Source organism: Heptranchias perlo, chromosome X (genome assembly GCF_035084215.1).
Source record: "Heptranchias perlo isolate sHepPer1 chromosome X, sHepPer1.hap1, whole genome shotgun sequence".
NCBI classification, from domain to species: Eukaryota; Metazoa; Chordata; class Chondrichthyes; order Hexanchiformes; family Hexanchidae; genus Heptranchias; species Heptranchias perlo.
In genome coordinates this window covers 4,760,752-4,787,778 of record NC_090370.1, presented here as the reverse complement: position 1 = coordinate 4,787,778, position 27,027 = coordinate 4,760,752, and the positions used below count along the sequence as shown (strand labels likewise).

The 27,027-nt window shown below is 41.2% G+C and overlaps 3 protein-coding genes across 4 annotated transcripts in view; 2 read left to right on the top strand and 1 right to left on the bottom strand.

The window, feature by feature from the left end:
- The window catches only part of LOC137307190 (uncharacterized), a 33,662-nt gene extending 31,752 nt beyond the window's left edge, over positions 1-1,910 (top strand). For both annotated transcript variants that reach the window (XM_067976560.1, XM_067976559.1), the window contains exon 15: positions 74-1,910. In XM_067976560.1, coding sequence (XP_067832661.1) covers positions 74-190 — 117 coding nt within the window. In that variant the 3' untranslated portion in view covers positions 191-1,910. The remainder of the gene's footprint in view (positions 1-73) is intronic.
- LOC137307194 (zinc finger CCCH domain-containing protein 10-like) overlaps positions 1-27,027 on the bottom strand; it is a 75,780-nt gene that overhangs the window by 1,555 nt on the left and 47,198 nt on the right. The gene's annotated exons all lie outside the window — the stretch shown is intronic.
- Positions 15,071-26,252, top strand: LOC137306935 (aquaporin-4). The gene is made up of 5 exons (XM_067976315.1): positions 15,071-15,085; positions 17,461-17,817; positions 21,997-22,161; positions 23,198-23,278; positions 26,034-26,252. Exons 1-5 carry the CDS (start codon positions 15,071-15,073, stop codon positions 26,250-26,252), a joined length of 837 nt encoding a protein of 278 aa, XP_067832416.1.

The following is a 27,027-nucleotide window of genomic DNA, read 5'->3' as shown; positions in this document are numbered from 1 at the left end:
CCTGAATCTGATCCCAGAAGCTTTGAAATTGGTATTATATTGGATTCTAATTCTCTACATTTCTTCTCCACAGCACTTTGTCCCAATCGAGCTACCCCCCTACATTACCAGCCAGAAGTGTCTCCAACAATTTCTGTTGTCTGTTCATGAGGAGCAAACAAGTTCTGCCCTGTGGGCGGTGCAATTATAAAGTTTAGTATCTTCTTTCTTTTTCATGATCTGGTCTAATTCTGGTGAGGTGACTGGTTTAGTTGCAGAAGTGTGAAGTTGCGGACACTTCCAAGAGCTTGATTGACTGTGCTTATTGGGTACGTTACCAGTAGGAGATACTGTACAGCCATCAGTGAGTGATAGCTGTTTTTCAAGTGATTCCTTGCTAAAACAGAAAAGCCATCCTTTATCTACAGAATACTCCAGCTGTTTCACTTGTAGAAGAAAGCATTTTGTGATCAATCAACTATATAAACTGCCTAATTAGCACAAGTATCCTAATGGCATAATATTTTACCTGGTGTCTTATAAACAATCTGTTTCATCACTGTGTAAATTATTTTAGTTTTCAAAATACATTCTCCCTTTCATCAGAATTGATGCCCTCCCTGTCATGAAGACTTTCATTTTTTGATTGAGAGTTCCAGCATCAATTTCTGTCCTGCTATCCCTTTAAATGTCTCCAGCTACAGAATTGACTTTACTTCTAGTGCCTGAGCTCTCCTATTTAACACTAATACTCTCTAACCAGTTGGTTTAGATCTTTTTGTGGAGCTTTGTTTTCTAAAATTTGTAATATGAAAAGGACATGATTATAAATGTTACTGCAATTTATTTGGAGTTGCTTGTTTTAATATCACGGCTCCTGCAATTTCAGAATTTTGAAATACATCAGTTAATTGAAATATTCCCTGTGAACAGAAGGCAGGGGTAGTAGGAACTTGACTACTGCCACGTAATTAGGGGAAGGTATTGCCAGTTTTCTAACTGAAGACTTGAAATGTATATTGGATCATGTGACTGGTCTTGTAGAACAAGGACAAACTTTTTTTCAAACTAGCTGGATTGTTGGCCAAGTGTAAAATAACCTATTAACAGTAGTGTTCCCAAAATCATTTAAAGATTTGATTCAGATTCCACCAGGAGTGTTCAACCTTCAAGATTTAACCAAAGTTCATATGCAATAATTTGTCTTCAGTGCCACCACCAAACCATGTTTTCAAATTTTAAAGAATACAGCACCCATTTTATATCTCTCCATTGTTTGGTGTGGCTGCAAGCTATTACAGGGCATCATATTTGCATCAGTGTTAATCCTCTCATTATGGAAATGTGGCCTGATATAAATCCAGTAATGTCGTCTTGATTTCCTGTTCCCCATTGAAAGGAACATCAAAACACACTCTTGTCTGCCAGGATTGAGTTTTAATACTTCTGACAGAATTACAGTTAGCAATTTACTGATGAGCAAGTGACCTAGTAATTTGGATGTCAGTAAACTGTTCCAGTACATTTTTTTAAAACTGAAAATATTCAAGTCCTGAGTTAATCCCTTGATGCTCAGTTAGGCACTTAACTTAAATTGTGTGTCTTTTGTCCCTGTTTTGGAACAGTACAAGTTACAAAACAAATTGAAGCTTCACTTGACTATTTTGTGTTTATCTGAACCATTCCAATCTCATATATCTTCTGCTTTTAACTTTAGTCTTTGCCTTACAGGGAAAACTACACAGTAGCCTGACTCTATTGTAGAATGTTTTTTTAAATTTCTCAATTGAACAATTCAGATTTTCCATTTAAAATTATAATACCTTACTGTAAATGTCAACTTAATCTGGCAATGTATCTGCAAAGTTCATCCTTTATCTTTAAATACATAACTGCCTTTGTAGTCCATTATGTTTACACTAGTCCCTTAAGCATTTTTGTATGTCTTGTACATTTTTGTAAATGTATGTACTATGCAAATAAAGCTTTATTGCAAATATCTTTGCATGTTTATTTTGAAAAGGGATGTGTTTAACAAAACACAAAGTGAAACCTGATTTATATGCTTGCACCTGTACCAATCAGCAGTCACTGTAATAAGATATCAGGCTTCTGGTATGTGTTTGTCATATCTAGCAAGCTTTCTGATTTTAAGTAATCTATCTATTCAAGTCTTTTTTTCTTTTTGGGAGGAAGAAAAAAAGAACTGCCCAGAAATGGTAACTCAGTTATCGATTGAAGGGCCAAGATTTGATCTCTTCTCTGTCCTGATTTAACCAGCCTCAACCACAGTAGCAGGATTTGTCAGTGCATGCTTTCTCCTCTCTTCTCACTCTGATGGGTGGAGGGGCTATCCTGTTAGTCTGTGGAGGTTGAACTTTATTCAAAGAATGAGGAAGGCTCTACATATGGTTAGTGACATGATGCATTACCAACTAGAGCTGTGGTCTGTCATTTTAGAAAGTGTTGAGAAGGTGGTTAGTTGAGGCTGATCTATGAATAAGGAATGGGCTTCTTTGGGCCTAAAGGCCTTTGTTTCTAAAAGTTTATTGTCCATCCCGGACTTCAAAGATTAAGTTACGAGGAGTGATTACACAATTGGGGCTGTATTCTCTACAGTTTAGAAGGTTAAGGGGTGATCTGATCGAAGTTTATAAGATATTAAGGGGAACGGATAGGGTGGATAGAGAGAAACTTTTTCCGCTGGTTGGGGATTCTAGGAGTAGGGGGCACAGTCTAAAAATTAGAGCCAGACCTTTCAGGAGTGAGATTAGAAAACATTTCTACACACAAAGGGTGGTAGAAGTTTGGAACTCTCTTCCGCAAAAGGCAATTGATACTAGCTCAATTGCTAAATTTAAATCTGAGATAGATAGCTTTTTGGCAATCAAAGGTATTAAGGGATATGGGCCAAAGGCAGGTTTATGGAGCTAGATCACAGATCAGCCATGATCTTATCAAATGGCGGAGCAGGCACGAGGGGCTGAATGGCCGACTACTGTTCCTACGATCCTGTCTCCTGATTCTCTGACCGACTGCGTCTTAGGGTAATTTCTTGTGTGCATTACTTGTGCTGTAATTTCAAGTCCCTCTGGTAAAAGCAGTAAGACTGTATTTTGGAACCAGGTTCTATATAGAGCAGAGTAGAGAAAGATACCTGACCAAAGTGGCAACACAAGGGTATGAATTTCAAACACATGGTATCCTTGGCTTGACTCCCTTCCCATGAATGATTGCAAATCCTTTTTGCCTAGGGAGATTGTACTTTAAGAATGAGGAAGACCAACCTTCGGTAGGTAGCTAACATTCCCCCTCCCACCCATGCAACGTGCAATAGGATTTTATTTAACCTCCAATCAATTTTTTCACCCTCCTAAATACACCATATTTTATAGTAGTCCTAGACATAAATTAATTGTAATTATAAATCGTGCTATCGGGACTTGTCTCTTCACTGCCTTGTCATCCTGCTGAGGTCTGTCGATATTTTGTATCTAGCAAACAGGTGGATCATCTTACATAGGAATCATTCCCACACTAATTGCGGTCGTCTCACATTTTGAAATAGGAAGCTGAGTTGCCAGAAGAGGGTGCTGTTTACAATCTTTTTTTACTCTGGTCTCTGCCCTGCTTCTTTTTCTTTACAACCTGAATGTTGCCACCTGAGGTACTAATTTATAATTTTCAATGTTCAGTTATTGGTATGTGGTATATTTGTAATCAGAGTAACTGTCTAACAGAAACTTGCTTTAAATTATTCACATGAGAATATAATTGCAAAGAGTGGCTAATATTTTAATTCACTTTTAAATGATAAGATTAAAATTTTTAAAAGTATATCTGTATCCATCTCTGCACTACCTCCTATGTCTGCTCCTGGGAAGAGGATTAGACGTCTACTGCAGAATAACTTCTGCTTTGTGTCGTAGATTAGAGATTTATAATCCCCTAGGTCCATCGTATGTATTTGTATGGACGTGCTTCTACAGTCCAGAAACCTGATGCTGAAATACACTGGTAACTCATGGCCATTCGTTGCACATTTTATCATCAGTCAACCGCCTGCAGTAATGTAATAGGGGCCTTGAAATTACACTAAGGTCATGGGTGTGAAGGCATTAACCGGTTTGTTTTAGCAGAGGCATTTACCAATTTTGGAGGAATTTCAGACTAACACATTTTCCCACAGTGTAATTTCAAGGCCATGGTGTATTAATTGCACTAATATAATCTTTGTACCCAAGAATAAGGTTGAAAAAGAAATACAAAAGTAACTATGCCTGTATTAAGCTGCATATATGCACTGAATTTTATGATTTAAATAAATAGAACGTAAGACCATTAACTTCTGTAACAAGACTTTCACATTTGTGAAAGCTTCATCCTATTTGTTATCGCACTAATGGTGCTTAATACCTTACAGTATCTATCTTGCTAAAGCAACAATAGAACTGCTATTGTGAGGTGACATTGACCAGGACTACACTTCTATCTGCAACACGCTGTCTAAATATTGTGGAGAGGTTGGATCGACTGTGTGGTCCCATAAATTTCCTGGAACCCCGTCACGGCTACATTCCGAATCCATGCCATTGGTAGGAAAACATTGGTAGTTGTTCAGTGAGAAATGAGTGGTTGCGATGCTGGGTTCTTCCTCTTCTGCTTCTTGCCTGTGGAGTATTATTTATAGCCAGCCAGTCCAATGGAATGTATGTAAACAACAGGTGTCTGGTGTTGCTGGGGCCGCCAGAGACCTTTATATTTTTTAAAAAAAGTCAGAGGCACCTCGGATCAATTTGCATTTGCCTACTGACACCTTGTGCCAGACCTAGCAGAGGCCAGATGTTTTTCACTGGCTTAGAGAAGGATGGTCCCTTTAAGCAACTTTAGGTGCCAGAGTCCTGCAACAGTAGAGATTTTCATGCCCCCTCACCCAGCACAGGCAGAAACCCTCTCAAAAATATTTAAATTAAGATTACTCCAGGAAATTTGTTGGGGTCGGCAACACAACTATGGATTTTTCCATTTGTTTGGCGATGGGATTTACCTAAAATTTCAATAGGAGATAATTGCTTAGACTGGAAAATTGGTTGTCGATTGTAGAAAGTAGCATCTATGCAGGGGAAGCATGCTTGATTTCACTGATTTTTGTCTTTAGTAGTTACCCAATGGATGTCAAGAGTTTTGTTCTCCTTGGTGATGACACCACCTTCTACATTGCACTTAATTCCCCCATCAGAAAGAAAAGGGAAGAACCTTTTGAGTGTAGACCCTTCGTCAGAAACAAGTCAACAAGAGAAGTGAGATAAAACTAAAAAGTGCAAAGAACAGTGGAGATCCTGTGGACTAGGAGAGATATAAAGAACAGCAAAGGGATACAAAGAAAGTAGTTAGAACTGCAAAAAGGGAATATGAGAAAGAACTTGCGAGGGATAGCAAGGTCATTAAACATTTTTACAAATATATTAAGAGAAAGAGGGTGGCTAAGAGTAATGTGGGCCTCTTAAAGACAGACATAGGTGATATTGTAATTGAAAATCAGGAAAGGCGGACTTGCTAAATACTTACTCTGTATCGGTCCTCACAGTAGAGGATGAGGATAAAGTACCAGAGATATGAGAAAAACTAAAAATAAATCAAGGGGAGGAACTTACTAGATTCAATAATGAGACTAAAGATAGACAAATCTCCAGGACCTGATGGTTTCCACCCCTGGTGAGGAAATAGTAGTTGCTTTAGTCATGATGTTCCAAAACTCTCTTCATTCAGGAATTGTGTCCTTTGATTGGAAAATTGCCACGGTCAATCCCTTATTTAAGAAGGGTAAGAGAGATAAACTAGGAAATTATAGGCCTATTAGTCTAACGTCTGTTGTGGGGAAGTTACTAGAATCTGTTATTAGGGACAGAGTGACTGAGCCCTTGGACAAATATAAACTGATCAGAGAGCCAGCGTGGATTTGTCCAATGCAATGCTCAGTTGTTTTTAAAGCAGAATTGATGCCCATATTTAGAGAACCACTGACTCTCTCAGCAATGTTAAAGGCAGCCTTAATAAAATGAAACACTGACCAGAACACGTGCGTGCGTGTGCGCGCGCAGGGGAATATGACACAATAATTAAGTTGGTATCGGTGAAGAAGTGCACAAATACACAAGCACGTGAGATGCACGCCACTTGCTTTCAAGTCCAAGGAGCATCTAAACTGCAAATAAAAATCAAGTGAATGTGGTATGCAGCATAATCACTGTATTTACGTGGCATCTTCTGTCTTTTTATAGAAAAAGCTTGCATTCAATAGCCAATATAGGGGTGGCCCTGGAAGAGGTAAATATAGACACAAGACTCTGCTGCTATGGGAAACCCACATGCTCCCATTGGCCGTGAGAAACTATTTGGGGTAGGCAAGATTGGAGGCCTGCCATCATAGTGTTAGATGTGCAATGTGATCTGTGTTGTTGTACGTGCAGGCAGCTTTCTGTATTCTCTTAAACATGTACCCACAGACAGTGTGTACATGTTTGAGAACTGTATACTGGCATTGCCTTTACAGAAATGAAAATGTGGCATATCTCATGTTCCTGTTACATTTTTGGGACTTCTACCCTCCTTGCTGATTTTTTTTTGGCTTCCATATTTTAGGTTACTCACATAGGTGAGTTCCAATTCCCTATAATCTCAAGTTTCTTCGCTAGCTCTATCTACGTAAGCTTTCAGTAACGTGCTCAGAGTAATGGACGGGAAAACCTTTCAATTCATTACTTTAGCTACTAGATTTATCCCATGTCTCCCAGGATCTTTCTCCCATCTACGAAAAGCAGTGGCGCATCATAACAGATCTTGTTTCAGACTTTTAACAAATAAGTTTAACAATAAACAAGTAATAAACATATACATGTTTACAGTACAAATTCTACTAGACAGCTCTTTGAAAGGAAAACAACAAATGCTTCCAATCTCAATATAAAATTACTATTCTTTTGAATTAACATTTTAGGTGCATAATTATTTTTTGTTTCTCACTGCTATGGGAGCCACACTGGCCTGACCTACCATGAAGGTTACAAACTGATTTTCTTTGATTTGACTTCCTTAACTTCCTTAAATGTCCCCTGAAACAGGGCCTCCTTGGATTTAAATAACTGACAGCTCTGTTCAAAAAGGAGCTGGTATGGTCATCCTCCTCAGAATCTTCTTTAACTTATTCCTGGTGCTCCAGCCACTCTAAATTTATGCCTCAGTCAATGGCGATGGTGTGGGGTTTCCGCCGGAGTTACGGTGGGAGGTTGGTTTAAAAACTCCACAAACATTTCTTCACTAGGGGAAAAAACATAAGGACATCAAAGCCCAAATGGAAAAAACAGATATTGGAGGCACAAAATTGGGGTACATTTTGGGGAAAGGGCATATGCCCCTGAAAATCTTGAAGTTTTATATTAAAGATGATGCATTCTGGTTTTCTTTTAGGACCTTTATAATAGATTTTAATTTAAAAATTTGAATTTTGATTGTGGAAAACCATAAAGACCACATTAATGTAAGAAATACGTGAACAGTTATTTCCATAAAAAAAGAGAAAAGCATGATGGGTTTTTGACCAATGTTAACTCCTTGACTCCCATACATAGGGTAGCTACAATTTCACACACACTCAGAAAGACACAATTGTCCTTAGTACGTTGATAATTCAGTTGGCTGTCCAGATGCTTGGTACTATCTGGCCTCTCCTCCCCCATGCAGATAAGGATATTGCTGGCTTATAATATAATGAGAATACAGTTCTTGAGAGGCCATGTAGCCTTGATTCTGACTAACTCAGTACCCTGTTCCTGCTTTTTCCCCATATCCCTTGATCCCTTTAGCATTAAGAAATATATCTATCTCCTTCTGGAATACATCTAATGACTTGGCCTCCACTGCCTTCTCTGGTAGAGAATTCCACAGGTTCACCACCCTCTGAGTGAAGAAATTTCTCCTCATCTCAATTCTAAATGGCATACCCCGTATCCTGAGACTGTGACCCCTGGTTCTGGATTCCCCAGCCATCGGGAACATCCTCCCTGCATCTAGTCTGTCTAGTCCTGTTAGAATTTTATATGTTTCGATGAGATCACCTCTCATTCTTCTAAACTCTAGTGAATACAGGCCTAGTTGACCCAATTTAGCAATTTAGAATTAAATCAAATGTTGAAGTCACATGTTGTAAATTGAGAAAATGTTTGGTGGTTGGGCAACTGTAAAATAGCACTGTCGCATGTCTGTAACACATGCTGTTCGTTAATGTTTTTCCTGTCTTTGGCAAGTGGTTCATATCAGAAACAGCTGTTAATCTAATAATTTATAAATAAATAAAACAAATGTAAAGAAAGTGAAGCCAGGCTTTCCATAGAAATCAGGTTAAATCAGATAAACACTCCTATTCATCTAATTATCTGGATACATGCATAATGTTGAAAATGAATGAGTGCCAGGGGAACAAGGCAATTTTCCTCTCCTCTCCCACTATTTCATTGTTTCCTCTTTGCCCTTCTCCATGTCATCGGTTATATTTTCCTCCCAGTTTTCTCCCCACTGTACTGACTCTTGCTGGGTACGGTCCAATAGATGCTAGCAGCTTTCGAGTATCTCACCCAAGTAGCCATTCTTTGTGTGGGACTAGTCAGAGAATTCAACTAGTCCAAAGCCAAACTGATGTCAGAGTACCTCCTCCAGATGTCTCGTGCTATCTGCTTAAATTTGATTGACACTTCAGTGTCGCTGCAAAGTTGAAACAGCTTTGAATTGATGCAAAATGTGTAATATAATTAAGCCTATATGTCAGGTGTGCTTCATAATGAAAGCCTATGAAACAGTCCTAGATTTGTTGAGGCATTGACTGTCCCTCGCTGTTAACAAAGTGATTTTAGCAGTAATTCTGTGCAACCTAGGAGCACTCCAATGACATAGAGGGTCAGCATACTGGAAAAAATGTTGATTTTAATATAATGTGACAAGTGGCACATGGCACGATTTGGGAAACATTCTCTGAGAGCCCTATCTTTTGTTAGAATCTGTTTGAACACGCAGCTTATCAATTGTTTGCTTTTTTTCTCGCAGTCAGCAAACTAGATTGAAAAAAATAAAAATGCAGTGGACTTTAAGCAGAGAGAGAAAAAAAATCATTCCAGAATCCAGAGCTGTCAAAACAATGGGATGAGCCACAGGGTCAGGGGAAAGCAGATGTGTCAGGATTTAGCTGATGTGAATCGTTTTTTGCTTTTCTTTTTGTTCTGTTTGCAAAAGGGGGATAAACACCGAGTTTATCAAGAGGTGGTCAAAAACAGTGGGATTTTGCTGATCTTGTTCATGCTAGAACTCAAAGCCCAGCCAGCGCAGCAGATCTGGGAGTGATAGCTCCCCTTCATTGTTCATAATGGTGGCCTTGCATTTCAGGTGCTGATGCTGAGAATCACAGCTCCATGACAACAGTCAGCACATCTCATAGCTATGGAAACAGCATAGACATCAGTAAAGACACAGCGTTCCGTGTCATGAGGCAATCACTGTAGTTAATGCACAAAATTATAGACTTCTGCGGTTTGTGTTCTAAGGTAGACTGTAGTTTTAGATACAACCCACTAAGGTAGGTAGCTCCACACAGAGTTTGTTCTCGAGGTTTCCTTCTGCACTTCAGAACCACAAGAACATGAGCTGAGAGAAGAAGTGAGAGAAGCCATAATATCAAGTGCAGTGTTCCATTATATACTTAACTTTTGGAAATCTTTCCTAAAATGTCCCAAGCACGGAGATTGTTTCCTCACCATTTGAAAAAATGTATAAACTTAGTGGGAAAAAATATTCTCAAGTGCTGCTATACAAGACTGAATGCCTAATAGTGAGTTACCTTGGAAATGAGTGCAGTTTGAACCAGACTTCTCACCACACAAGTCAGCAACTATAAGAGACTTGTAACATACTTTAAGTATTGCATATTGAATAATATTTCTCATGATGTGGTTGGATCTCTGATGTCACAACATCTTTCTAATAGGAATACCATCATCTAGTTTGAGACTGGACAATCCCCAGTTTTTAATGAGCTATCAAGAAATTTCTAAAATGTAAAATGGATATCAAAAGTCAGATTTTTTACAACAACTTACATTTATATAGTGACTTTAACATAGAAAAACATTTCAAGGTGCTTTAAAATAGAAACTTGATTTTTCCACTTACTTCTGTGTGTCATGATGTGGGGGCGGTGGGTATTTGTTAAGACTAGTAATGTTTTCAATGACCTTTTTCCTCAGCAACAAAGCAAACCTCAGACCTTAAGCCAAAATCCCACTCTACCCTCTTCCTATCCTGCTGTTTATTCATTTTTTGGACAGCAAAAGGTGGTAACTCAAGCTGATGCCATAAAGAGTACTAATTTATGTGTTTGCATGTTTTTGAACTGTTGTATTTTCTGTGGATACTGTTTAATCTAGTAATGAGCTGAGGCTCACCCTTGCTCACCTAATGAGGATTCATGGAGATGAAAGGCCTTAAGTGGAGTAATCATGAGAAACATGAAGGAGCAAACGCTGACTGGGCCCTGATTTAGAATAGAAGTCTAAAACTGAAATGGATGAGTCTCACACAGTGAAGGACACGGCTGAGGGAGCTCACCTTCCCTGCGGTTGCCAACATGCAGTCCCAGTGTCTAATTATCAGTCTAAAGCAATAGAAAGGGCCTCAGTTGGCTGAATGTTAAACCTAATCATACCCTTTGATGCCATGATATGTCAAATCTTTATTTGATGCTAATGTTTATTGAACGCGCTTGCTGATTTGAGGTTGCTATTCATAAAGCAGTCCTTTCTCTCCCTTGTAAATTAAGTGGATACTTCTCCAAATCTCAGCAAAAAAGGTGGACAACAGTTGCCAAGGTAACTGCAGTTTGTGGGGGAAGGAGCTTCTCCTGTGCTTTGAAATGAAAAGACCTTGTTACCATGACGACGTGACGTTCAATGGTACTTCAGAAAACTATGAACAGAGTGAAAACAATTTCTACAGACCTTTATTTCTTTTTGCTTTGCCCTCATTGTTTTTATTCCTGCCCTTCCACCCCAACCCCCACTGACAGCTAGCACAATGCCTAACATCCCCCTCATGGACCAGTAACAGTGATAGCACAAACAAGTTTGATCCCCTTCTGTAATTGTCACGCATCTGGCTCACCTCGACACAATATCCCGGCCTAAAGTTATCAGAATTATAAACTGATAAAATTTCATAAAAAGTCTAAAGGGGAGAAGTTTCTGTTTGACAAACTATCCCAATTTGTCTCTCAAGGACAGAGATAAAATACATGTTCCTAGTTGTAAAATGTTGTTTATATTCCAGGGCCTACTGTGTCAGGTCTGCCAATGATCTGAAGCATACTCAGCCGATAGTCTTCCACGTTCAGGCCGTTTAGTGTCAGTGCCCAGGCTAGTCTAAGAAACTAATGGAGCTGCTCTCGGTGCAGGCAGTCTTCCTATTTCCCCCCCCCATGTAATGTCACCAGAGTGGCTGAGGTGGGGAGGGGACCTGAACTGGCAGGCCTCAGTGAGCCTGGAAAATTGACAACCTTTTATAACTGCCCTGGTGCAACTAGTGCTCGGGTTGGTCAGAGCTTTCCTGAATAGTATCTCATTTAAGATTCAGATCTATATAGTTTATCAAAGCAACAAAAGACATTTACTATCATTTTGCAGTATTCCTGGATGATGGATGGTGTGTGAGATTTCAGCTTGTGATTTTTATTGGAGATTAGGGTTTGTGTGAAATACATGGAGTACAAATTAGAAATCAGGACAGGGTTAGATTAATGACCATATGATCACTATGGTTAGGGACAGGTGAGTACACACGTAGTTCTAGCCAGGGCCAGAATTGTTATGTGAAATTTGTTTGTAAAGCTGAATAAAGAGTTATTACTCGATAATAATCAGGAACCTTTATGAGATCAGCTATCTTGTATTTAGGAATAACAAGACATAGTTTAGGCGAAAAGAGATTTGAAGTGAAGTGTTACTAGCAATCTCATTTAAATTGGCAACAAAAGATGGTTAAAAAAACATTTGAATTGCCTTAGATTTGTTGAAATGTAGTGTCAAACTACATGGCTAACCTGTGAGCGTTAGGTTTCTGGGTCCTTCGGTTCAGTGTCACCGGTCATTCACATCCCCTACAAACCAAAGTGTGCCTTTACCCACTTAATATCTAGGTAAATGTAGCAAGGCCCAGGAATCGAACCCTTGCAGTACTGCAGCTTACTGCATATATCGCATACGTCGATGTTGCGTGAGGACAGGATTGGGCTTAACTGTGATATCTTTTATGGTCAAATAGTCTGCTGACCTTGACTGACTAGGCTAACACATGAAGAATATCTGCTTGGGTGAGGTTTTGGACCAGAGCCCAGCACAAGAGGGAAGAAAAATTAAAGTTGCAAGCTTTGTTGTATTTCAGTAGAACCATGTGATTTCAGCACAGGGCAGATCAAACACTGATCATGTATTTGTGTACTTCAAAGGAGGCGATGGCTGCTTATTGCTTGCTTTTAGTTGAAGAAAATAGTGCATCAGTTCAATATTTATCTTTAAATCTACATTTTAGCATAATTTTCCCTGTTCAAGGGCTCTCATCTAATCCACAACTCACTCAGCCTCCTTGAACTGAGGAGCTTGGGGAATGAGTGATCTCTGTGGCTTTAAGTTTCACTTTCAAAGTATTGCCGGTACCATAAACGTCTTAGCTCTGATTTTGTAATCACAGCAAAATTGGGACTGCATGCATCTGTGGCTGGGAGGAGGGAGCAGGCAGCTCACACCAAACTTTGCAATCTAAGGCATACCTCCTATTTTGAATAAACTACAGGTATAGGAAAGGCTTGCCCAAAGAACTTGTAGCACATTTGGCTGCGGAACACAAAATCTTGTAATGCAGGCACCATGGAATGCCACACAATAAAGATATCATGGCTGCTTCCTGGATAACAACCACAAATGTGCAAATTGATGTTTCTGTGGGCAGATACCATCCGAACAAACCCTTCTTCTTCATGAAAACTCTGGGGGCTGACATGAAGCACCCTAATACCCACGAGTACCAAGTGTGACTCTTTGCACTCGAGGGGACCCTGCCATCCTGTCCAGCTGATGCCTCCTTTCCACAAGGAAAATTGATGACGGAGTTGCCCCTTGCAAACATAGTAGTTGTCAATTCCTTGATACAGATGTGTATAGCAGACTGCCTGATGTGGCAGCTGTCTCCTGGGGTGGCTTGGATGGATGTGATAGGATGAAAGCTTCATGCTGTGGAAACCTTCACTTCTATGGGACGAGCTGTCGCTGTCATCATACAGCAGATTACACAACACTGTGACAGCCTGTGTTGTGAAATGGAGGCGGAAAAGACATCTTCTAGCATGTCTAGCTACATGTGGAAGGGTCTAGAGCCACAGGTCCCGGGGTAGTGACGGGTTTGACCAAAGCACTCCAGGGATCATTACACCTGCATTTCTTGGTCACTCAGGAACTCTACTCCCTCAGCCTTAGCTCAGTGGGTAGCACTCTCACCTCGGAGTCAAACTCCACTCCAGGACTTGAGCTCGTAATCTTGGCAGACACTCCAGCGCAGTACTATGGGAGTGTTGTCTTTCGGATAAGATGTTAAACCGAGGCCCTGTCTGCCCTCTCAGGACGTAAAAGATCCCATGGCCACTATCTGAAGAAGAGCAGGGGAGTTCTCCTGATGTCCTGGCTAACATTTATCCTTCAACCAACACTACCAAAACAGACTAATATCTCATTGCTGTTTTTGGGACCTTGCTGTGTACAAAATTGACTGCCAAGTTTACCTACATAACAACAGTAATGCACTTCCAAAGTAATTGATTGGCTGTGAAGTACTTTGAGATGTCCTGAGGTGCTATATAAATGTAAGTTCTTTCTTTCGCTTCTGCCATGTTGCACAGACTTCTGCCATAGAAGCTTTATGAGCTAGATTGCAGAGTACTGTCTTAAGAGACAGCAGCATCATGTGAGCAAATTCCTGCTGTGCCACTAGTACTGGCCCCTGGTTCTCCAAGTGTATGAGGATGGGATATGGATAAGTATCTCCTAGGGCTGCACTCATCTGATTGGTATCATTAGGTCTGCTTTCCTACAGATTAGTGGCTATGCAGAACCAGGGGCCAGTACTAGTGGCACAGCAGGAATTTGCTCACATGATGCTGCTGTCTCTTAAGATAACAGCATATGTGTGTCCTCCTGCCAGCCCCATTGGATGACCAGGGTGCTTCTTATTGGAATGCAGTAGCCAGCTACTTCATACACTCCTGGCACTCAGGTAACGTCTAGGAGGGGCACCAGATTAGGTCGAGCATCATCCTGCACCAAGGGGAAACACAGTGGTAAGGTTGTAAATGATGGTAGTACTAAAGTTGTTGTATGTACAGATTACTAAAGTTGTTGTATGTACAGATACTGTTCTTGGCAAGGTTTGGAAGTGGCATTGATGAGATGGCATGAATGTGAGTTGATGCACACAGTGCCGGAACTCTAGATTGTGACATCTTTTTGGTGGGAAGAGGAAAGATGTAAAAAGCTCTGTTCAATGGGAGAGCGAAGGGATAAGAAGGAAGTTTTGCCAGTCTGGTCCTTTTTGAGTTTCTAACAGTAGATTTGTGAACCAGGACTTATGTCATTACATTTTGTTTCTCACCTAGTTCTGTAATATACTGATAATTATAAGAAATGTTGTCAAAGCTATTGTGTACTCTCTGTATAAAGTTTCTGCTACACCAATGTTGAGCTGATCTAACTGACTGTATCCTGCAATCTGTTCTATCCTCTTCAGATTAAAGCAGTATGAGGGGGGGGGGGGGGCGGAGGAGGTTGGTAGGTTGCAGAATTAAATTGATTAATTTGTTTCTTTTGAGAGTGATAGGTCTGCCAGTTGGTTTCTGTTTCCTACTCTTGAGCTCTTTGGGGGTCCCTTGTGGTTCTGTTGAAAGATACAGCTCAGAAAAATATTCTGGAGTGAGATCAGCCAACAGAAGCATCTCCCCTTGGCAGTCAGCATGTCCTTCCGAGAGGTAAGGAAAGGGGTTTAATCTTCCCCCCCCCCCCCCCCCCCCCGATCAATCTGGGAATATTATCAATTTGAAGGCAATTTGTTTGCGATTGTAGTTTGTTCATCGTAGGATGCTAAATGATCTCGTTCAAACGTGCTTAACAAGTGGTTTGAAGTGCTCCCCATTTTTCTGCCGATTATGGCTTTAAACTTGTATTTTTGAACTATCCAGAGATTTGTCTTAGAGTGGCAGATAAAGGGGGAAAATAGATGGATAGTGGGTAATAGAGAGACATGAATAGGTGAATCAAAAGACAACATAAATTAGACACTAGCTTGAAAGACAAAATGATGAATAAATACAGGGAGATGGGTATGCAGGTGAGAGGGGTAGCAAGACATGTATCATTGCGTGGAGGAATAGATAAACAAAAAGACAATGGATGAACCTTATATAAATGACTATAAATGAAGAGGATAAATACCAGGCTATTGAATAAATGGATATAAACAAACAACTCAGAGGCAGGCAAAACTGAAAAGGATTGACAGACGTGATAGATGTCTAAATGAATATGGTGCACATAAATTTAACGGTTAACAATTCATACATACCTGTTTATGAGTTTTTATATAAGATTAATATACTGCATATCTCATCCATTTGTACTGTGTATACTGTGTAAAACGACTCAATTTTATTTGGTATTGTATGGCTGTTATATGCAGTGTTCTCTCCTGTACGCAGATGCTGTAAATTGATTAAATGATATGTCCAGCATAGCAAAGCTGATACTTAATTGCTGGATGAAATATTTTGGTGATGGAGGGGGTGGTATTCATTTTCAAGTTCTCGGGTGGATGTAGAAGTGGCATAAATGGTGCACATTTCCTGTACAAAAGCCATAAGTGTAATGTACAGATGGTATGAAGCTCCTGTAGGATAGCTTGGGAGGTTTCATTTTATTGTTTATGCTCGGCCCCATCGTCGCTGCTGAGCTGATGGAAGGGAATTTAATCATAGGTGTAATCTGTATGCAATGTAAGTTACATAAACTGAATTCCCATCTCAGCATGGGGACAGTGTTTGAGAACTTGAAAGTCTGTGTTGACAATGGAGAATCTGTTATTTCCCTGTATAGTGCTTAAAGTGGGTATAAAAGCTGTCTAATCAATCTATGTATGTCTCCTGAAAAATGGCCCTCTGATACATGTGTAATGATGTTACCTTTCATGATGTTTGTACTGTAGCTAGAAAGAAATGGGAGGTATATATAGAGAGAGAGAGAGAAATAGAAAGATGGAGAGAAAGTCTATCGAGAAAGATAGACAGAACAAGAGTGCAATGAAGAGAACAAAGTTAAAGGCAAGTAGAGACAAGAGTATAAATCCATCTCGAGCGATAGCGCAAAACGGATGATAGCGAATTGGCTGCCTGTCTTATACTCCGCCCAATTTTCTTGTCCCTTGACTAATGGAAAACAAACTCTGGCAGAGTGTAAAGCAGACTCCCGAATCTATACCCCACAAACATTCCGATATGCTTTGGTGACGTGACGATAAATCACAGACAGCATACCCGCAAGTGTCTGCTGACGTGGTGGGCAAGTCGCATCGCCACTGACTTGCAAAATTTAGGCTAGAGAGAGGGAGAGAAAGACAGAGTGACAGAGAAAGAGGAAAAGAAAAAGAGAGAAACAGAACATCACTGGCTGATGTGAATTGCATAAGCATCTAAACTCATTGGGGTGAGCAGAGAACCAAACCACAATGTTGGATTGTAAAAGACCAGAATTGAAATGCTTTCCTGTAAGCTCGTGTCTGGCATCTTTAAACCATTTTTTAACTAAAATGCCAACTATCCCGGGATTTCACTTATTTTGCAAGATAGCGTCAGCAGTGTACTGATTAAAAACATGAAATGTTCAGGCAGGAAGGTCTTTACAGGAAGCCGGGAATTGACATCAGTCTCAGGGCTATGGAATTGCAGGATTTGTCCACTAGGGCAAGTGGGACATCTAATGGCGTCTATGGAACATTCATATGGGGATCTAGGATCTGTGCTGAGTTCTTGTAGAAAAACCTGCAGGCTTTACCTGAGATATGTAAAGTATTTTTGTGAGGAAGGCCTGAGTCCTCATTCAGGAGTCTAAATCATCCTTGTGAGGAAGTATGAAGCCACTGGTAATAACAGAGTTTAGGTTTTTGGGATGAAGGTTATCTAAGTAGTGATAGCAGTAACAGTGGAAGTCAATGGGATGAGTGTTGAGAATAGCTGTGGAAAAGTGCACACAGCAGATTATTTCACCCTTTGGCTAAATGAAGATCAGTTTGCAAGGAAATAACATCTAAAAGAGAAAAGAATTTCCACGGTGACACTGTCTTTCTTCGTCTTAGGAATTGAGGAGTCGCAGGTTCTGGCGTTCAGTCTTAGCAGAGCTGGTTGGTTCCATGGTCTTGGTCTCAGTTATCTTGGGTGCCTCTGCCCCTGGACAGGAAGATGGAGTTCCAGTGCTGATGCAGGTGGCTGTAGCTGCTGGGTTTTCTGCTGTCGGCCTGATTCACTGTTTTGGAGAGATTAGTGGTGCCCAGGTGAACCCGGCTGTCACACTCGCATTCTTGTGCACCAGGAAACTAGATTTTCTCCAGTTTGTGTCCTATCTTTTGGCTCAGTGTCTTGGAGCTGTGATTGGATCAGGAATAATCTACATGTCACTGCCGATCAAGTCAACATCAAGGCATTTAGTTAACATGGTGAGTCCATTTATGTTACTGCATTTATCATAATATTTTCCCTGTTGATTTACAATAGAGATGCATTTTTCCCAAAATGGAGCCCAAACAAAACAAAAAAAAATTGTTTCACCGGGGATATTGCAGACAAAATGCTTTTTTAATTTGTTTTTGGGAGGTGGCTGCATTTAATGCCTATCCCTATTTGCCCTGAGATGATGGTGAGCTTGCTAGGCCACTTCAGAGGGTATTAAGAGTCAACCATGTCTTGTGGACTACAGTCACATGCAAGCCAGACCTTCCCTGAAAGACATTTGTGAACCACATGGATTTTTACAACAATCTGGCAGCTGTCATAGTCATTTACCCACAAATTACCAGATTTATTCAATTCACAACTTACCACAGTAGGATTTGAACTCTCAAACTCTGGGTTAGGTGGTCTAGTGCCATAACCACTGTACTACTGTACCCTTGTAAACTGCATTAAAAGTCATGGTCTCAGGTCCTCTGATAGCTACCATGCTAGACCATTAGACCCTTTCACATTATGTACATTTATTGTTAGCGGTTCCTCTATGCATTACCCTACATCTATATCCATATTAAAATCCATCTGCCATATTTCAACCCATCTATGTAATTGATCCAGTTCATTCATCTGTTGTCAGCCCTTCTTTGTCTGATGAGTAAAGATGTATCAAATATTGACCTAGTAATGTCTATGATACAGCCTTGCTTTAATCTTTGGACTTTTGATTGGCTGACAAAATTGCCATTGGAACTTGTTTTCAGCCAAATTGGGCACTGGCACCAGGAAGAAGAAAACACATTTAGTGTAAGTATTGTAGTGAAGGCAGTGGGGATTTGACCCAGCATAATGGTGTGGGGGGTGTGGAGAACAGAGCGGCCAGAAGGACTGCTTTTGTAGGGGCTGCAAGGCTACTTTCGACTAAAAGTCTGGTCAGTCAGTTCTTGTTGCACCAGTCTGCCTGGTCATGCATGAACCAGGGCCACTTCTCTTTCCTCCTCCTCTTCTTCTTCCTTCTAATCAGGCAAGGGTGCAGGCTCACTTTGCAGCCCCTCTGGCTGCATGAGTTTCCCCCTTCTCATAGCAAAGTTGTGCAGAACACAGCAGACTCAAATGATTTTTGCAACTTTCTCAGAGTAAGGCCTCACCTGATATGTCCAGACATCAGAAGCACTGCTTCAGCATCCCGATGACATATCCTATGAGAATTCAGGTGGAGGCACGAGTCTCACTATATTTTCTTTTGGTGCCAGTGTGGAGGTTCTAGACTGATAATAGCCAGGGCAGCTAGGCTGGCCCCCATCAAACAGTTGTGTCACTGTTGACAATCACAAGGTGAAAGTGTAATGGCTGCTGCCAGGGTATCTTGCAGTCACCCTCACTTATGGCGGTCTAAGACCACCTGCACGTAGATTGAATGAAATCCTCTTCTATTCCTGTATGCCATGGAGTTGTTGTCTGGCATCCTGATAGCAACGTGGGTACCATCAATGACGCTGTGCGCTCTTGGGAATTCAGCCACCTGATGGAAGTGCTGGACCTTCTCCAGTTGTTCCCTCCTTTCCATTGGCAAAGTGGAAAAATGTGTTGCCCCAGTCATGTTCCAGTAGACAGCACAACCTGCTGACTGCATCGCTGCTGAGTTGCAGGTAACCTCTTCCAATATGTGCAAGTAGTTGTCCCTGGGTCATATGATGTGATTCCTGGGCTGTCTGTGGGGGGTGTCAGGTGTCTGCTTAGGCAATGCACCTGCTTCTCCTCCCTCCTCAGGTATTCCTTGTCCTCCTCCAATTCCAACACTGCCATTAACACGTCCAGTGGAAAGGCCATGGTCAATGCTGCTTGCAGCTGCAGGGATGAACTGGTGTGCTCTGAAGGGAAACAGCAGCAAGCAGCAGAGGGGAAAAAAATCTCCCAATGCACAAAGTTCAGTTACTCAAGTCAGAAACAGCAGTCAGAATATGAATCTCAATAATATGGCAACCTGGCTTTAGTGGTGGAGATCTTCAACGAACAGCTTGCAGATCTCCCAGTGCCCGTTTTATACAAGTGTTCGGGGGTGGGGAGGGATTGGGTTGGAGAGAAATGTCAGGTAAAAACAAACTGAAAAGAAATCAACGTGGAGGCACGAAACAGATTCCACCAGCCAGGCCCACTACATCATCACACAACTCCATCCTCATTCCACTCCCTGTCTCACTCCCAGCTGCCCTCCTACCATTTCCATTACTTTCTTCCCTTTAAACTTTCTTCCTCTTTGCTTTTTCCACTCATTCCCGCTGTCTCCTTTCATTTCCTTCCATTGAACTTCCTCCCAGTGCTTTCTCTACTCATTCCCCCTCAGCCCTAAACTCCCCTTTACTTCAATTAACTCTTCTTCCTGCTGTGCTTTCTCTACTTATCCCCCTCCCCCCACTCCTCTTTACTTCCTTTAAATTAAAGTTTCCTGTGACACTACCTCCCATCCACCCTCCTCTATGCTATAATTTGTAACCTCTAAATAAGAAAATGGCAGTGTCAATCGTTCTGATTTGCTGCCCTCACTAACACTTATGCTGCACATTTAAGCTTGCCAACAGCAATAAGAGCAGACATGCTCCAGAGAAACCCCCCTGAAAATAAGCCCCCAAACTTCAACTAAACAACCACTTAAAAATTCTCTTAACAATAATTTACCCGAGTGAGGAGCAATAGAGTGAGTTTGACTTAATGACAGAGTTTGGTTTTGAACAGGAGTTCAGCGGTAGATATTGATTAACTTTCAGTTGTTGATTCACAGAAACTAGCAACTGGTCTAAACCTGTAAAAAAGTGCTGAACTTGGGACTGAGTGACTGACAGTTAGGTGTTAATTGTTAACTGCATAGTTACAGCTGATTAAACTCTGGCACTTAGCTACGCTTTAAGTGGAATATGAAGCGGTAAACTACTGAGAGCCACTTGAGCTGTGAGAGCACCCGAGTAACAGGAACTTAAGAGTGTATAGATCAAGGGAATGTAGTGGATGTTGTACATATGGATTTTCAGAGAGCATTTAATAAGGTACCACATAAGAGACTTATTACAAAAATTAAGACACATGGCGGGCTCTATAAAGGGCAGGCAATCCACCCCTCCAGATTACCACCCAGGCGGTGAAGATGAAAATCCACCTCACGACATTAAAGGAGTTGTAGCCACATGAATCAATAGATATCCGGGGTGAAAGGAAAGAGTAGAGGTAAATGAATGTTTTTCAGATTATTTGAGATGTGGGTAGTTGTGTGCCCCAGGGATCTGTGCTGGAACTTCTTTTGTTTTAAAACTATGGAAGTTTGAAGCACAGAAAGGTCATTTGGCTCATTGTTTCTGTGCCACCTCTTGGCTACAAAAATCGAAATATAATCCCCTTGCCCCACTTTCTCCCCATTGTCCAGTACCACCTTCTGTTTCAAATTGTATCTATTTTTCCCTTAAGAGATCCAATGGTCTCTGCCTCAACTACTCCCTGTAGCAAAGCATTCTATGCCCCAACAACTCTCTGCATAAAGATATTTCTCCTAACCTCTCTCTTCGCTGTCTTAGTGACAATTTTACATCGTAGGCCACTTGTCACTGACTCCCCAAGCAGAGGAAATAATCTTTCCCTATTCACTATATCAAAACCCTTCATAATTTTAAAAATGTCTAATAAATCTCCTCTTGGCCTTCTCTGCTCCAGTGGAAGTAGTCCTAGTATCTCAAGACTCTCCTCATAACTTTTGTCTCTCATCTCCGCCGTCATCCTGGTGAATCTACACTGTACACTCCCTAAGGCTTTAATGTCCTTTCTATTATGAGGCACCCAAAACCTCACACAGTACTCCTAACTATGGCCTAATCAATACGTTGTACAAATTTATCATTACCTCTTTACTCTTGTACTCTATGGCCTATTTGTAAAACCCAAAATGCTATTTGCCTTTTTATGGCTTTACCTACCTGCACTCGCACCTTCAGGGGATTATATATTTGAACCCCTAGGTCTCTCAGTTCATGATTGTATGATTGTGTAACATACAAGATCTATGCAAAGCATTTTATTACAGTCTCAATCAGTAATTAGAAATTCTGCTCTCATTATGCAGACATGGTTTCCTCTATGTATCCTGGGAGTGTCAATATTATATGATTTCATGTGTTTCCGAGCAGATCAACAAAGATGGAAATGCTGGCCAAGCACTTGCAATGGAGGCTTTTGCCACATTCCAGTTGGTTTTCACTATATTTGCTGTGGATGGTCATCGACGTAGGGAAGTGGGAGAACCTGGCAGTCTGGCAATAGCCTTCAGCCTGACAGCAGGAATCCTGGCATCGGTAAGAACCACAAATGTCTGCTGTTTAACCAGTGGTACTGTGCCATGGCACAAAAAAGCTTCCTCTACATCAAAGAAACAAGCTTCCTTCACAGTGAATGGCAGAGGGAAATGGATTCCCACTACACACTGGGCCAATTTTCAGTGCAATAGTAATAAGAAAGTCCCATTGTTTTGTGCTTTTAGAGACCAACTCCTATCTAAGTTCAGCACATAAGCTATGAGTTCCAGGCTTTTGAACTGTAAATGTCCCTTGGATCCATAGGGCAATTCAACATTGAGCACATAGTGATATGGTTTGAGATATAATTCTGAGTTCAGGGGGACTGTGTGGTGCAAGAGGTTAGCGCACTGTCCTTTCACCTAGTTCAATCCTAGCTCAGCAACAAGGGCCCAACATGAAATCAGTTTGGGGAATCTCAATCCAGTTCCGAGTATACATGGGTCCACAACACAAAATTGTCCCTAAGTTGGCAATCTCACTCAGAGATGCCACAAGAATGGGCTGGTATAGGAATTGAAAAATGTCACAGTGGTGTGGTTGCAGGTGTCCTTCTGGTGCTGGGGAGATCTACAAAAAATGTCTACCTTTAACCAACAGTTCTAAAGCACAAAATAGGACAGAGAGGGATGATTGAAAAGCACCAGTAAATGTAAATATTTTTTCCTTTATAATATTTAAGGTCCCAAGGTGATTCAGCAGACTCTGTTTGCCTTTAAGTATGGGAGCAGTGCTGGGATTGGTCTGTGTTTCCTATTCAGTCACTAAAATCAGATCAAATTTAACGGGTAATTTTACTAATTCGTGCTCCCACCATGGAGCTTTGCAGAGCGAGAGTGCATATCGGGGATTCAGGCAGGCAGTCCCCAAGACCATTATGGACAGACGATCCTGGGGAACATGCGTCTGAATTCCCGATACACATTGGCAGCAAATGAAGCTCCATGATGGAAGCATAACATTTGTAAAATGGCCTCTTTAGCTCCACGGAAAGCAGCAGGTTTCACTGATTTCTGTGTTTGTTTATTTTCTGTAGGGTAAGTTTTCAGGAGGCAGCCTGAACCCCGCAAGATCTCTCGGACCAGCGCTAATCACCGGATTCTGGGAGCATCACTGGGTAAAATCAAGGTTTTCAATGCCCATTACATATGGCAGCACTTTCATCTGTGAATGCCTTCACTGGAACTCTGTGGCCATTACATCACAAATGTTTTGATACAAGCTATCAATAACATTTTTCAAGAGAAATGTAAAATAAAAACTCTGCTCATGTGGTTAATGGAATTCTGTGCGATAAGCCCCATGATGGCTGCATCCTCATGTACTTATAAAAAAAAATTCCTTTATCTTTAATTCTGAAATATATTTGGCACAGATCGGTAGCTTTAAGCAAAATGTAGAAAAGCAAACATGCAGTAAAGCAAAATGCGGCAAGCAAAATGCAGCAAGCAAAAGTGCAGAAAAGCAAAACGCAGCAAGCAAAAGTGCAGAAAAGCAAAACGCAGCAAGCAAAAGTGCAGAAAAGCAAAACGCAGCAAGCAAAAGTGCAGAAAAGCAAAACGCAGCAAGCAAAAATCTAGGGATGGAAAATTGAGAAAGCAAAAATTGCAGTAATGAGAAGCGCAGCAAGTAAAATTCCAGAGATCAAAATCCAGCAACACAAAGGGGCTGCATATAGTGATACCACTACTCCCGGCCAGAATGGAGGTGATTGGGTATTTGCCCCATCAATTCACTCTGCAACTTTTAAGTACTCAGTTCCCCAAAGGCCAGATCATACTTGCCCTTTGTCACCCACTTTATAATGGCGAACTAAGCACGCAATACATTCCTGGGGCAAAAATCAGGAAATCATTCAATCGGGTAAATACTCTGTATTTGCATAGCAATCAGGGCTTTAATGAAGTTCTCGCACATTTTAGATCAGAACACTTTAGGCCATCCGGAAGATCGAATGCAACACAAATCGATCCCGTTGTTCTTGTCACAGGACTGTTCTGTGCTTGTGGCCGAAAAATGTACCCTGGTGCTACAATCCCTAGCCTTGGTCTCTTGACAGCCCCTGATTCTAGCTGATAATGATGCTCAACAAAGTGCAGTTTTAAGCCAGATTGAAGTTTATTTCAAAAACTGATAGAGAAGCACCTCTAGTCACGTAGAGGATAAATGTACCAGTGGTGTACTGAACCATACACACCATGAAAGTCCCAGGTTCAATCCTGGATTGTGCTAACTTAACTGATTTTAGCCATGTAGTGGGGGAAGGGGTGCTACAATTTGACTTGCCCCTTTGTTAAGAGGGGAAATAAATAATCCAGGGTTTCCACTCCTGATCGTCATTCACTGAACTCTGCTGAAAAGTACAAATGTGTGGACATCAGGTGAGGGGAGAATAGTCTTGGCTTTGATGGGACCATGGTGAAGGAGCCTGCCAACATTTATCATCTGGCTTCATGTGCTAAGCATGGCTACTTGGGTGAGGTAATGGAAGGTTGCCAGGCCATGTAGAACCAGACCTCATCATAAGTCAGCGCCTTTAGAAGAGGAGGGGAGCATGATTTTTAAAAGCCTGTTGGAGTCAGATAGGATTTTCATTCCTAGCTCAATATTGCCGGGAGTTTCCACGGAACTACTTCTGCTCTGCTGCCGGAAGTTCACTGGAAACCCCGTTTCCGCCACACTTAAGCCAAAGTTACGTCAGTGATTTCTATGCAAGTAATCTGTGAGGCCAGTTTCACTTTATTTACAATTAAAAGCTACAATGTTCATTAAATACTCAAAGGGGTGACATTCTTCAGTCTTATGGAAGGTGGAACTTTTTTGGGGGATGAAAGGGTAATGTTACCAGCGAAGGTCATTGAAGCAGACACTATGAATGAGTTCAAGAGACAACTAGATATGATTTTGGAGAAATGATTTTGGAGAAAGGATTGAGGGATATGGTGACAAAGTGAGTGGTGGGACTGTTGTTTGAAAAAGTGACAAGCTTGATATACCAAATGGCCTTTCCCTGTTCCCAATAAAATCTCTGTTAAAGAAACAATACTGGGGAAGAGGTACTTGCAATAAGGTACACTTACCCAAAGGATGTTTAAAAAAATCATGTACTTCCCTTGCCTTTGAGGAAAACTTTCTAATGTTATCTTTGTCAGGCCGTCTACTGAAGATATGCCAACAGCATTAACAATGCAATACCGGCTAGGGCTTGTGCAGAGTGCAAAGCTGTTTGCTTTGAAATCCCCTTCTGTTGCCTTCAGGTTTATTGCTCATTTTACCCCTAGCAGTATTTACATTTTTTTTACTGTTACTCTAGAGTTTGGAGCATTTCTTTTTTTAAAAGTAATTTCCTCATGTGGTGAGTTTTCAGTCCAAGTCATTAAAGAAGTACCAAACAGAGGTCATTTCTCCTACCAGGACAGAAAGCAAATTAGAGAGAGTCACCATGACCATCTCTCCTGTACCACTTATAGTGTTGGGTTATGGAACGAGATTCCAGGGACCTGGGACCAAGCTAACACCATCTGTTCAAACATTCCCGCAACAAAGGTCAACTTCAGTAATGTGAAGTTTGTGCTCTCATGGCGCAGACCTCCATTCCAGCCCTGGATTCTAACTGTGTTTGGCAGGGGTTCTCAGTGGCACGTGTACATGGTTGTTAATGAAGTGTCTTATTTCAGTGGCTTGGTTGAAAATGAAGAATATTTATTTTTTAAATAACGGTAGCAGATGGATTCAAGTGACAGGCACCAGCCTAGAACTCAATGCTATTAGGTTAAGTTAACAGTGGTGTAACTAATGCATGGATAAGCCACCACATAAAACAGTGACTGCTAATAATATTAATAGGAACTTTCTATTCATTGTTCTTGCAGGTGTACTGGATTGGCCCTATCCTTGGTGCTGTCCTCGGTGGTATTTCTTATGAGTTCTTTTTTGCCTCCAGCGCATCCCAAGAAAAGCTCATTGCCTGTATCACCTGCAAAGATATTGAAATTGTGGAAACCGCCAGCGTGTCCCGATCATCCTTACTCACGGTCACTCAGTCCGCAATGCGAGCTAAACAGACTGCAAAAGTGCAGGACCACAACTAAAGTTAACATTATACATTTATCTACTTACCTATATAGATAGCCTGACCTTAAAGGGATTTCTTTCTTGAATCTGTGCTAGAGACATGGTTTGTCACAAATATTAACATATGGAAGTCAATTAGTGTTAACACCCCTGATGGCTCTGTTGGTGAGTGTGCTGGCTAGTGGGTACTGATCCATACAGACCAGAAAGTTCCAAGTTCAAATCCCCCATGGTGTGCTGAATTAGTTGATCTCACCAGGCCAGCAGTTGGGGCACTTCTATTGGTGTCAGGGCTCTTGGGTTAGGGAGGGCAAAATATCAGCCAGGTTTCCGCTCCTGTTCATTGACCTTCTGCTAGAAAGTACACACATGAACGTCAGCTGGGCTGCGATATCTGCTATAGTTGAATGACCCGCTAACAATGTTCTTTAAGCACTGGCTATGCCTGTGTACAAATATGCTGAACTTGCCCAATAATGCATGGTCAGTTCATTTAAATATTTTTCTGGTGCTCTCATTGTATATCTCATAGTGTGCTAGGTTTTGGCAGGGGGGCACAGCTGGAATTTTGGTTAACAGCAGCCAGTGAAGGGCCCTTGGCTGCATGTGGAGTACCAGCAGTTTTTCCTGAGGTGAAGGGGAAAGGTGGCAACAGGGAGGGAGTGGGAAGGGCCAACAAGTAATCTTTTTTAAAAAATAGGCGTTTTATTCAATGCTCGTCCCAAATAGGGGCTGTGTAACTGGAGTGCTGCTCAGGCACACCAGACATGTCACATCACAGGGAAATTCCCT